The sequence below is a fragment of the Chelonoidis abingdonii genome, chromosome 11, assembly GCF_003597395.2.
Source record: "Chelonoidis abingdonii isolate Lonesome George chromosome 11, CheloAbing_2.0, whole genome shotgun sequence".
Classification (NCBI taxonomy): domain Eukaryota; kingdom Metazoa; phylum Chordata; order Testudines; family Testudinidae; genus Chelonoidis; species Chelonoidis abingdonii.
This window is the reverse complement of record NC_133779.1, coordinates 17,717,268-17,730,338: the sequence shown is the minus strand read 5'-3', so window position 1 is coordinate 17,730,338 and position 13,071 is coordinate 17,717,268. Positions and strand designations below refer to the sequence as shown.

Sequence of the window (13,071 nt, the reverse complement as noted above, 5' to 3'; positions counted from 1 at the left end):
GAGGGAACTATGGGATAGCTATGGAACAGCTACCCACAGTGCACCGCTCCAGAAATCGACGCTAGCCTTGGACCATGGACGCACACCATCGAATTAATGTGCCTAGTGTGGATGCGCACAATCAACTTTATAATATGTTTTATAAAACCGGTTTAAGCTAATTCAAAATTATCCCATAGTGTAGACGTACCCTTAGTGACACATGCTTTCAGTGATCCCCTCAGTACTAGTGAAAAATCACACACACACACACACACACACTCCCAACTTGTAATGAAAGAGATGCTGAGGCTCAATCAATTTTTTTACATTCATCACTGATGCAGCAAGTCTAGAGATCCTATTGGCATCCAGCCTAAGGGGAAGACCCACAGGTCTGGGACACCAAGTAAGCCTAGAGGTGCCAGGACTATGAACTGCCAATCCGAGCTCTGGCAAGGCCTGACACAAATCAAACACTGCCCCGCCGTTTGGAAGCAAAAGCATCGCATCTGTCGGCAGCACGTTTCTGCGCATGATCTAAAATCAGGCCCAAGCGCCAAAATTCACTCTTTAGCATTTAAAATAGAAGGCTAGCTCTGGATTGGCTGAGGGTGCGATGCGCTGCTTCTTATTGGTGGGAATGGAATGAGTGTCACCAGGTACGGCTGGGAGGGGGCGGGAGAGGGAGTTCCTGCCGGCTTCCCTCGCAGTTCTCCCTCTGATCGGATCCCAGCCTAGTTAGGCTCTGGTGTTCTCGGAGAAGCAGTTCCATTGTTGTGTTGTTAAGAGGTAGCGTTAAGATGTCTGGTCGTGGTAAGGGTGGAAAGGGGCTGGGTAAGGGGGGTGCTAAGAGGCACCGCAAGGTCTTACGAGACAACATCCAGGGTATTACGAAGCCTGCGATCCGCCGTTTGGCTCGCCGCGGCGGGGTGAAGCGTATCTCGGGGTTGATCTATGAAGAGACCCGCGGGGTGCTGAAGGTTTTCCTGGAGAATGTGATTCGTGATGCGGTGACCTATACTGAGCACGCTAAGCGGAAGACGGTGACGGCTATGGATGTGGTGTACGCCCTGAAGCGCCAGGGGCGCACCCTGTACGGCTTTGGGGGTTAAACTTCAAGCCTAGAAACCAGAGTAATTGTTGCAACACAAAGGTCCTTTTAAGGGCCGCCCACTTCTGCACAGAAAGAGCTGCGTGTGAGAGGCACAGAAATATAGATTTTTACTACAAATACTTATTTCTATGTTATTGGAGTTGTATGAATGGGGTAGTTTCTGCTAACACCTGTTCTCTGGAGTCTGCTGAGCACTCTGCTTTTTGGTATCTTTACAGTTTAAATTAGTTTGAATTCACAACTGTAAACCAGCTCACCTATACCGCTGAGTCCATATAGTATTTTTCTATTCAGAGCAAGGAATTTCAATCTATTTCTGAAAGATGATAGAATAGGAGAGGTTTCAGAGTAGCAGCTGTGTTAGTCTGTATCTGCAAAAAGAATAGGAGAGCTTTTCCTGAAACAAAGAAACAGATTTCCCTGTGACTGAATAGATGAGATGCTGTAGAGGTGTCATGACTACTCTGTCATTTTATTTCTCTGAAGAATCTGTTATGAGGAGACAGCGCTTGTGATGTGAAATCCTCGGGCAGCTGACCCTAGCTGTGGATCGTTGGATTTGCAGGTAATGGCCAGCTTTTATTTGGGAATAAATATCTTCCTTCTCCCCTGTCCCTTTGAAACATTTTGATGGTAGTTTGTAATAAAGCAGCTTCCTTGCATTCAGCAGGAAACTGCATTTGAGTGACTGGAAATCTGGTATTTTCATAGTAACCTAAGGGTGACTAAACTGAAATATTAAAACTGTCATTTTCCTTTCTCAGAGAATGGTGCCTTGCAAGTCGTTGTCTTTGGATAGGAGTCAGTATGGAAGAGTTGAAGCTGCTTATATTTCTCTACATTTTATCTTCCAACCCCCTCATTTGTGATCAGACACACCACTGTCTTTCATCTCAGCTCTACACACCTGCTGTAAAAGCTGGATCTGCCTGTTGCAAGGGTCTTGTTCCTGACTGGTCCAAGACTGCTCGGATTCTGTAAGCGTGTCCCTGGTTTGTGACTAAGCAAAACAGATGTTTACTACAGCCTGTAACTGAACGATTTTAGTTTCTTCTTGGCTATTTTTAACAGCGCTTCTTCTGTACCAAATAGAGTTTTCATTGAAAATTCAGATCTTAAGCTGTCAGACATCCCACTGCCAAAATAGACCAGTTATCAGATAGCGTTGTCATCAAGAAGCATCCCCCCCTGAAATGCCGCTGAAATTCAGTGGCATTTTGGCGAGTGCTCTCCCAGGGGCCAGGACATGGGGGCATTAAGATGCCCCCATGGGTGCTGTGTTGGGGACACTGCCTTACTATCTTGACCACTCCCTGGACACTCAGACTTATAAGTGGCCATTCTTCAACAACAAAAACAGACCTTAATCAGAAACTGCAGAACTGGAATTAATTTGCAAACTGGACACCATAAAACTGGGCCTCAACAGAGACAGGGAGTGGCTGGGTCACTGCCAAAAGTCATCTTTCCTCTGCTGATAGTCCTTCTTGTGAACAATTGGGAATGGCCGACCTCCACCTTGATTGCATTGGCCTCTTTAACACTACAAAATGTCCCCACTTGATATTCACCCTTCTTGTCAACTGTGAGAATAGGCCACTTTAGCACTGACCCCCCCCCCCTTAAGGCAACTCCCATCCTTTCATGTGTTGTGATATATACACCTGCCTACTGTATTTTCCACTCCATGCATCCAGTGAAGTGGGTTTTAGCCTGCAAAAGCTTATGCCCAAATAAATGTTAGTCTAAGATGCCACAGGACTCATTCTTTTTCTTGAACAATGCAGTTTCTTAAAGAAAGTACAGCTCTTTAAGCATTACTGCTAGTTTATACTCTCTGGAGTTATATCATTACTGTAACAAGAACAGGAGGACTGTGCCTAGACAACAAATTATTTGAGAAAGCTTTTGTGGGCTACAGCCCAACTTCATCAGATGCATTTGACTGCGATCATATAGTAGGAGATACACAGACGCATGAAAAGGTGAGGTAGCCATACAAGTCTAGAGACTGAATTAAGTGAGCAACTTAACAGCAGGAGGGGGAAAAAACAACTTTGTAGTGATAATCAAGATGGCCCATTTCAGACAGTTACCAGCATGTGAAGGATTACTTCCACATGGGGAAGTAGATTCAATCTGTGTAAATGAAACTCAGGCCATTCCAAAATTTCTAATGTAAATTACTGGTATCCTATTTGCATATTAATTCAGCTCAGCAGTTTCTCGTTTGGAGACGGTTATTTAAAAACTTTACTGTTAACAGTATCGCTAACATTGTATAACTGAGTTTGAAACGGCATTTAAATTCTAATATTCCATACCAGTATTTAAACACATGTTAACCATCCATGTAACTTAGGATGATGTTTTATTTCAAGGTCCCAGAAACACCAGATAAGGTTTCATCTTGAGGCTTAAGACCAAAATCAAGACACTTGATCAGTCGCTTTGGATAAGCCAAAGACTAACTCACACTTGATTTAGCCTTCACGAACACATCTAGGACCAAACTCTTTTCTATGGCAGCTGCGGAGAGCGGCCCTAAAGGACGCTTTGTGTTGAAATGATTTCCTACATAGCGGTGCGAAAGGAAGGATTCAGCCCACGAGCCGTACAGGGTTGCGGCCTTGGCGTTTCAGGCGTATACTACATCCAGGCAGTCAGCAGTCTTTTCCTTTTGGCGTGCTCCGTGCTAAGATGCACCGCATCGCGGATCACGTTCTCCAGGAAAACCTTCAGTACCCCGGCGGCTCCTAGTGCCCGTCTGCACTCACTTGTCCGCGAGTCTCTTATAAATCAGCCCCGAGATCGCTTCACGCCCGCCACAGCGGGCCCAAGCGCCGGATTGCAGGCTTAGTAATACCAGATGTTGTCGCGCAAAAAACCTTCCGGTGCCGCTAGCACCGCCTTCCCAACCCTTTTCCCACCTTTCCGCGTCCCAGCACATGGATAACGCTGGATAGAACAAAGAATAATTTCACAGTATCAGCGTTTAACCATGGCTCTGTACGGCACGCAGAGGGAAAACTAGAGGGAAACAAGGCGGGAACTGTCTCCCCGTCCCTTTTCCAGCCTACCATGGCGACGCGTTTGACGCCCGCAATCAGACACGAAAGTCGCACCTCAGCCCATTATTAGCCAATTCTTACTTTAAATTTGGAGGCCGGCCTTAGTATTGAGCATGCGCAGAAAGGAGCCGGCAAGACACCCCGCGTGTGAGGAAACACTGTTCCTCCCGTCTCGTAAGGACCAGGCAGCCCCCACCCCCGCCTGCAGTAAGTGGCGGGAGAGCTGCTGCTGCTGCGTGCTGAGCCGGGCTCCCTACGACCCCGCTGTGGCAAAATCCGGTGTTGGCATTAACTCAACAGGGAGAGCGAAACTAAAGCAGAATTGTCTCGTGCCAATTCTCCCAAAACATCCCTTCTCCCGCTGGATTGCATGCAAGGCTGGGCTGCACGTCCCTGCTTCTGCGTGCACTCCCGGGGATTTTCGCTCGCTCTTTCCTTCTGCATGTAAATGCCTAAAAGTTGTGAAATCTTTCCGACCACCGACGGGTTCACGCGAGTTTGAGTCGATAGAAAAAAATCCATTCGAAACCGTTCGCAGACCTAGTTTACACCCTTAAGGTTTTATCTTTACTAAGGTCTAGAAACTAGTTTTTAATCCCTTTATTGCAACTAAAGGAACCCAGTACTACGCCTTCATAGACCACTTCACTTTTATCTCAACACATTTGTGCAACAAGCTCTTTCCGTGAAAAAGTGTGTGGCTCTTAAAACAGCCTTTGGCTAAAATAAACACGTTTCACGTATTAAAGAACTAAGTCAACCCCCGAAGCCGTACAGGGTGCGCCCCTGGCGTTTCAGGGCGTACACCACATCCATAGCCGTCACCGTCTTCCGCTTGGCGTGCTCGGTGTAGGTCACCGCATCGCGGATTACATTCTCCAAGAAAACCTTCAGCACCCCGCGAGTCTCTTCATAGATCAGCCCCGAGATGCGCTTCACCCCGCCGCGGCGAGCCAAGCGGCGGATCGCAGGCTTGGTAATACCCTAGATATTATCCCGCAAAACTTTTCGGTGCCTTTTAGCACCCCCCTTCCCCAACCCTTTGCCACCCTTTCCACGACCTGACATAATAACAGCCATCCAACAACAAACTTGAAACAATACAATACTTCCTTACACCCGAAACAAGAGTTTATATGGGCTATAGTCCGACCGGAGTGAGAACCACAAGCACAAGGGGGGCGAAAATCTCTCCCCGCCCTCTCGCCCGCCGAAGATGACGTTTGCTCTCGCATACCAATGAGACACTTAACATCGCTCCCTGGCCAATCATTAATCAGAAGTTAACTTCAAATGCAAACAGTTAGTTTGGCGCTGCATCTCCTCTCTATACCTTCACCCACACGATGATCAGAGAGTTGCTGCACAAACAGTGCTGCGCTTTAGGAGCCTTTGGGGGCAGGAAAAAGCAGGAGGGAGAATATATTTCCCACTGACCCAAATCCCTGTAGGACAGTGGTTCTCAAACGTTTGTACTGGTGACCCCTTCCACATATCAACCTTCTTGAGTGCAACCCCCCCCCCCAATAAATTAAAAACACTTTTAAAATATATTTAACGCCATTGTCAATGCTGGACGCAGAGCGGGGTTTAGGGTGGAGGCTGACAGATCACGACCCCCCCTCCCCCGTGTAATAACCTCACGACCCCCTGAGGGGTCCCGAGCCCCAGTTTGAAAACCCCCGCTGTAGGACCTGGGAACCAGCCCTGAATGAAATGAGCCATGTGGGCAGCAGACCAAAAGGACACAGTGGTTCTGGAACAATTTGTATAGTGGGGGGTGCTGAGAGCCATTGCACCAAACTGTCAACCCTGTACAAGATGGAAACCATTTCAAGCCAGAGGGATGCAGCAACATCCTGAGTACAAGCACTTATGAAAAGACAAGGCTGCCAAGATTTTTTCAGCAGCTGGGAGCAATGTTTGACCTGACTCTGAACAATCGGATGACACAGTTCTCCCATGAAAAAAGCTCGGAAGGAAGTTTGCAGTCAGCCTCCAATTGAGCCTGCAGTCCAGCCAACATGTGGATCCCATGTTACCCTTGGTACTAGAGAGCCAGCTGGTAGGTCTGCTAATAGAGGAGGCTTATCACCCTTCTATCCACTGAGGGATTTTGTTTTGCTTAATAGAATGTTCATAGAATCACAGAACTGGAAGGGACCTCGAGAGGTCATCTAGTCCAGTTCTCTGCCCTCATGGCAGGACTAAGTATTATCTAGACCAACCCTGACAGGTGTTTGTCTAACCTGCTCTTAAAAATCCCCAACGATGGAGATTCCACAACTTCCCTGGCCAATTTATTCCAGTGCTTAACCACCCTGACAGTTAGGAAGTTTTTCCTAATGTCCAACCTAAACCTCCCTTGCTGCAATTGAAACACATCTCTTCAATTACAGCCAGGGTGGTTTAGGTTGGACTTTAGAAATAGCTTCCTAATGAGGATCCAGAATGCACACGGGGTTTGGTAGGGAATGGATCGTGGGAAAACACAGCATCATCCCTGCTGCTACAGCAGCTGCTTGGCAACAAGCAACCCAGCTTCCAAAACAGCATTTCTGCTGCCCTCCTTGCCCAGGGCCTGGCCAAGCAGAGTCACTGGCTGGATGTTCTAAGCACACCAAGGAGATCTCTAAACAGGTGCAGATGTTCACCAATACGATATGAGTTCAGCAGCAAGGCAGAAGCCCAATGGCTGTGGTGGGGGGATACCCAGAAGATAAGACCATTTTGACCAGATTGGTGGACCCATCTGCACTGAGAAGACCATAACAAGAGGAGGGGCTCACAGAAGGGAGTGGCTTTAAACAGAAAATTCTTGGGGTGGGGGACCAAGCCCCAAAAGGGACAACTATTAGGTCCAATTTTTGCATGGGAATGCCAAGTGCCCAGTCATTCTCCACAGTGGACAGATGAGTGCATTTCTGGACACTGGTTCCCATATGGCTACCATCTGGATGAAAAAAAATTCTTCCATCCCAGATCAGAGCGAGTAGCGGTGCATCCACCAGGTCAGACGTCAAGTACTCATAGGCCTGGTGATGGCATCTTTTATTCTACTCCATCTGATTCCTGCAAGCCCTTCCTCATTGTAGGGTGTGTAGGGAAGCAGTCACCTTGGCTAAAATAATTTATAAAATGTCCTTCTCACTTCCCCAAAATCTCTCTCTATCGAGTGGCACCAGGACCAGTGAGAGGTGAGGAGGTACCCTCCTGAGCACTGGATTCCTGGAAGAGAAAGCTAAATTCCACAGACCCAACCAGGGCCTCTGGCTCCTGAGGGAAGCATCCCAGGAATGGGAAGAGGGGGGAACCTGGTGGGAGGGAAGGGATCCTGAAGTGATGCAAGGAAAGTGACAGGGGGAATTCTGAGTATAGGAAGGGAAGGAGAAGATCTTGAAGGCCAGAATCTGGCAGCCCCCCAGGGTCAGGGCATTTGGAGCCACTACTGAAGGGAAAGTGCAAGATAGGATCTTCTCCTCCTTCCTTCCCCACCCCCACCCCCACCCCATAGAATGTTTTACCAGCTGTCTACGTTTCAGCTGAACCATTCTCTCGGGTGGAGCTCAGACCTTGGTATGTGGAGTGAGGTGACGAAGTTTTTTTTCACCTCAGTAGAAAGAGGATTTTTATGATCTTTCACTAATTGTGTAGGTTATCAGGGATTATCAGCCCCGCCACCATTCGCAAACTGAAAATAACGAGAAGTCCTTGTGGCACAAGACTTCTCATTCTTTTTGCTGATACAGACTAACACGGCTTACCACTCTTGGAAAACTGAAAATAGACCTGCGCTCTGACCCCCACTCCACCTCCCCCCAAAAAAACATTTTTTGGCATCCTTTGTTATACCAAAACCTTTTGCTTGGTTGTCAAGACCATAAATCTACTTGGTATTCATCATTAAACTATTGTAAATGATCAATTTAATGAAAAGTTTTAATTTTGAAATAACAATGAAAATAAGCCACTCGAGAATTTTTTTTAATAAAAAGAAAAACCTTGCCTCTGGTGAAGCAGATGAGAAAAATCTCAGAACGTGTCAGGATCAGACCTGTGGTGTGGTTTAGAGGCCACCTTTAGTTGTAGTGTATGGCTTTGGAAATGCACTTCTCTCACAAACTGTCCTGCAGACCTGCTGCCCCCAAGTCTCGTAGTCTCGGAGGTGTGTTTGCCCTTTGTGAGCTGGAAACATTGTGCCTGGTTTTCAGCAGACAAGGAATGCGAATAGTACAGCCTGACCAGACTACAGAAGAATTACGATACATTACCACCGTTCGTTTGTCAGACAGACTGGCTCTGTTGTCTTGCCTGCCATCTGGGAGTGAAGGAGCCACTCTGCTAACACACAATAAAGATTCCCATATCAGTTCTTTGGGTTTCATGCAAAGGAAAATCTCGTTGCCAGAATATTCTCCCAGGAAATATGTCATTTCTATTGCGTTTATATTCTTAGTTTGCCCTGAGTCATGTGTGAAAGCCTGTTGAAGCCTTGAAGGGCAACAATTCTGCAAGATAATCTTCTTACCCCACAATCTTAGAATTGTAGGACTGGAAGGACTGCTGAGAGTTGCCTAAGTCCAGTTCCTGCCACTCATGAAGGACTAAGTATTGTCTTAGAATCTCCTGACAAGGTGTTGCTAACCCGCTCTTAAAAGCCCCCAATGATGGAGATTTCACCACCTACCTCAGCCAATTTATTTCCAGTGCTTCCAACCCTGACAGTCAGGAAAGTTTTCCTAAGTCCAACCTAACCTCCCTTCCTGCAATTTTAAATCCATTGTTCTTGCTCCTATCCTCAGAGATTTAAAAACAATTTCCCCTCCTCCGTTGAACAACCTTTAATGTACTTGAAAACTGTTATCATGTCCCTCTCGGCCTCCTTCTCCAGAACTAAAACTCCATTTTTTTCAATCTTTCTCCTGTTGATTTTTGCACAGAAAACACCAGCTGTAACAATCATCCCATATAGATTTCCCAAGTCATATTATACAAATCATCAGCTCTGCGTCAAATGATGTGTGTGCTCGCAGTCCAATAGCGCACGCATGTGCACTGTTAAGAGATGGTTCCAAGAATAGCTGGAGTTGGTATTAGACTCGAAGGTGCCCAAGATTGTTCAGGATACAGCATCATAGATAAAATTCCCTGAATACTTGTTGGGTCAGACCAGTGTCTGAGCCTCAAATTCAGACATACTCATTTGCTGACAGAAGAAATTCAAAGAATAGATTACCGAATATTAACAGAATGAAATATGCAGAAACATGGAAGGTATTAATTATTTAGCCAACAGGGATGCTAACGAGTGGTGTGGAGAAGATGAGAATGAGAGCTAAAAAGGCAGGGCTGGGGAATGAGTAATACCTCTGAGCACCTATCTCCGCCATGGTGGTGTCGTGTCAAGGTTTTCCCCACTCTACTAGGCTACAAATGTAGGAATGCTAGACCCTTCTAAGCTTAATTACTAAGCTTAGATCTGGTAATCTGCCCCTATCCACAAATTTTCAGTGTCTGGAGCACTTTCCTGTCCTCCAAAACTTATCCCCTCCTGGGGTTGGCCTTGAGGGACTCACCAATTCCTGGTGAACACAGAATCAAAACACGCTTGGGATCTTAAACAAGGAGAAAATTAACGCATCCCCCTTCCTTTTCCCCCCACCAATCCCTGGTGAGTCCAGATCCAATCCCCTTGGATCTTTAAACAAGAAAAAATCATCGGGTTCTTAAAAAGAAGCTTTATAAAGAAGAAAAGTTAAAATTATCTCCTGTAAAATCAGGATGGGAAAATGGCTTTACAGGTAATCAGATTCCTGTAGACAGAGGCCCCCCGCCCTAGCCTTAGGTTTCAAGTTACAGCAACAGAGGTTAAAATTCTTCCAGCAAAAAAGAAACTTTACAGTTGAAGAAAACAAACCTAAGGACTAACATTGCCTTGCCTGGCTAATTACTTACAAGTTGAAACATGAAAGACTGATCAGAAGATTTGGAGAGCTGGCATTGATGTCCTGTCCCTCTCAGTTCCTCAAACGAGCGAACAACAAACAAACAAAAGCACAGACAAAGGCTTCCCTCCACCAAGATTTGAAAGTACTTGTCCCCTGTTGGTCCTCGGTCAGGTGTCAGCCAGGTTTACTGAGCTTCTTAACCCTTTACAGGTAAAAGAGACATTAACCCTTAACTATCTGTTTATGACAGTGGGGATTATCCATGACAGCACTTGGGTGAACAGATGTCCTGATTTTATAGGGACAGTCCTGATTCGGGCCTCTTTTTCTTATGTAGGGTCCTATTACCCCCAACCCCCTGTCCTGATTTTTCACACTTGCTGTCTGATCACATTAGACTGCACAGATCCTGTGAAGGTAAATACCACAAGACATACTTCTGGAAGATTAGATTGACAATGTATGTTCTGGCCCTTGGATGGTCCAAGCACTTGATTTAAGCCTAGGAATGCGACAAGATGGATTCTCCTGCCAACAATGCACTGGCTGGTACTTGAACTCCTGACGCTGGCTCTGACCCTTGGCTCCAGAAGTACTGGGACAATTTGTATAGTCGGGGTGCTGAAAGCCATTGAACCAAAGTGGCAACTCTGTATGTGATGGAAACCACTTCAAGACAGGGGGTGTGGCAGCCCCCACAGTTTCAGCACCTCTGCACCCTATGCACCATTGTACCAACTATACCTTGCGAGGTGTTATCTGAAAACGGTGTGCAGCACCCTGCTACGTGAGGTTAGGATGATGTGGGTGGCAGTCATGAGTGCAAACCTGTCTGGCCTGGATTAGGCAAATCTGCTCAAGCAGGCCTTAAACAAAGGGCAAATTGACCCCTCTAGCCCGGTGTCATCAAAAGGGATGGGCCATCACCTATCAAAAGGCCTTTCTTTGGCGAGGGAGGGAGGCAGAAACACGGGCTCAGATACCAGTCATTGAGGGATTTAAAAGGTGCTATAGCAACAGTTCAACATGGAATAAAGTTATTAAAACTAAACAGGTCAGTCCTTGTGTGCCAGTGGGATTATTCCCCGACCAGGTAAACACCTAGGAGGGATTTTATTCCGGTAGTCACCAGGGGAGGATTTACAAGTGTTTCTGAAGGGGCTGAGATCTCGGGCGCAGTGCAAAAAGCTGCACCCGGCGCATTCCCTTCTTGCAGCTCACCCATCTATTTGCAGAAATGAGCAAAAGGCGGCACTGAAGCTCCTTGGCATGAAGGGGAAAATTGCAGGCTTTTTCTCGAGCCGGCGCCGTGGCTTAGTTGGTTAAAGCGCCTGTCTAGTAAACAGGAGATCCTGGGTTCGAATCCCAGCGGTGCCTTTTCATCAGGCAAACCTTTAACGTCGTCTCCCGCCACCTGGGTGGTCACCGCGCCCGGGTCCCTTCCGCTTTTATGGGGCCCGGGGGGCAAAGAAGCCAGGCACCGGCGCGACTGCATTGCGAGAGAAACCGGGTGGGGGTCTGGGTTTTTCTGCTTTGCAAGGCTGCCCCCGCCCCTACTTCGCGCTGTCCCTGGTTTGATTTACTCCTGCCCGGGACAAAACTTGCAGCCTCTGCGGGCAGCAAACAAACCCAGCTCCGTTTCTACCCTCCTGCTAGGCTGCAACACGGGACATGCGCGCGGGGCTACAGCAATTTGCCCCGTAGGAAGATGATTTTCTCTCCTTTGGTGGGGGTTGTGGGCGGATCCTATAGCGTGTTCTGGCCAGATAAAATAAAATAAATAAAAATTTAAAAACGTGAATCCTTCCCTGACCGGGAATCGAACCCGGGCCGCGGCGGTGAGAGCGCCGAATCCTAACCACTAGACCACCAGGGAACTTACCAGGAAATTTTTTTTACAATATAGTGTACACGGTAAGGAGCGGACCGTTCCCTGCTCGTCGTGTGAACACACACAGTACAAACCGCTTCCCTCTTGCTTTAGACTAGCACGAATTCAGGGCCCCGCCCGGCTATTTAGCAACCGCGCCACCAGAGTAAATGCCCGATCCAAGTCATAATAAATGCACGCGATAGAACCTGACGCAGAGAGCACGCTCTCTCCCCCGCGCTTGCTGGTGTTTGATTCTGGGAAGAGACCGGCCACTCCTTCCCTTCGCCCCATTCCCCTGGGCGCTGGAGCGCGGATGTTGCCACAAGGGATAGGAGGAGCCGTGTTTCAGGCTTGGTTTGTTAGGAGGTTGGGAACTGACTTGTTTAAGAAGCCTGAAACTCATTCTCAGGATGATTGAACTTGGGCAACACAGTGGCGGGCAGCGGACCGGAAAGGGGCTTTTAGGCTGCTGTAATCAGTTGATCCCTGTTCCCCCCCGCGCCCCCGTTCCCAGTCACTTGCATCTCGACCCACCCGCTTAGTGAATGAGTCGGGTAAATAAAATGGCTATTTACAAACACAAAAAACCTTTCCTCCAAATAAGCGCAAATCCTGAGACCAGATCCTTGTGCTCAAACCGACTCTGAATCCTCACTGCCCGGTTCGAAAGAGTTTAAACAAGCCAGAAACAAGATAGTGACAAAACAAATATTCGATTGATTCCTCCTCCCCTGAGAGCGAACTCATCGTGGGCCGGCTTCCTTACTCCAGCCAGTCAATTATGTATCCTCCAAATTACCGGCCTTTGTTTTGTTGTTGCTGAGAATACCAGGACCCCGGTCTGAACGTTGCGGTTACTTGAGATTGGGAGAAGCTACGTTTTTTAATAGGACATTTTAAAGTGAAAAATGCTCATGTGAATACGACATGCATCCGACCAAAATGGGTATCAACCCAGGAAAGCTCATGCTCCAAAACGTGTTAGTCTAAAGGTAATCACAGGATTCTTTGCATGTTTGCACTGAGAACTCCTTCCGCTGCAGGGAAAGGATTTAACATCTTACGTGTATTGCCTCTTAAGGT

The 13,071-nt window shown here is 47.2% G+C and overlaps 1 protein-coding gene, 2 non-coding genes and 2 pseudogenes across 3 annotated transcripts; 2 read left to right on the top strand and 3 right to left on the bottom strand.

Annotated features, from left to right (window-relative positions):
* Positions 1-4,179, bottom strand: part of LOC142047562 (histone H4-like) — a 21,039-nt pseudogene extending 16,860 nt beyond the window's left edge.
* Positions 783-1,108, top strand: LOC142045754 (histone H4). Its single transcript, XM_032783361.2, has one exon. It carries the CDS (start codon positions 783-785, stop codon positions 1,092-1,094), a length of 312 nt encoding a protein of 103 aa, XP_032639252.2. The 3' UTR covers positions 1,095-1,108.
* Positions 4,180-4,876: 697 nt separating the features above from the next.
* LOC116826564 (histone H4-like) lies at positions 4,877-5,235 on the bottom strand (annotated as a pseudogene).
* Positions 5,236-11,418: 6,183 nt separating this feature from the next.
* Positions 11,419-11,492, top strand: TRNAT-AGU (transfer RNA threonine (anticodon AGU)). The gene has a single exon. It is a non-coding gene; the product is annotated as a tRNA-Thr (tRNA).
* Positions 11,493-11,919: 427 nt separating this feature from the next.
* On the bottom strand, positions 11,920-11,991 carry TRNAE-CUC (transfer RNA glutamic acid (anticodon CUC)). The gene has a single exon. It is a non-coding gene; the product is annotated as a tRNA-Glu (tRNA).
* Positions 11,992-13,071: the final 1,080 nt, after the last annotated feature.

Excerpts from the sequence above, each read along its gene's own strand:
- LOC142045754 (XM_032783361.2), top strand. The coding sequence starts at position 783 with ATGTCTGGTCGTGGTAAGGGTGGAAAGGGGCTGGGTAAGGGGGGTGCT.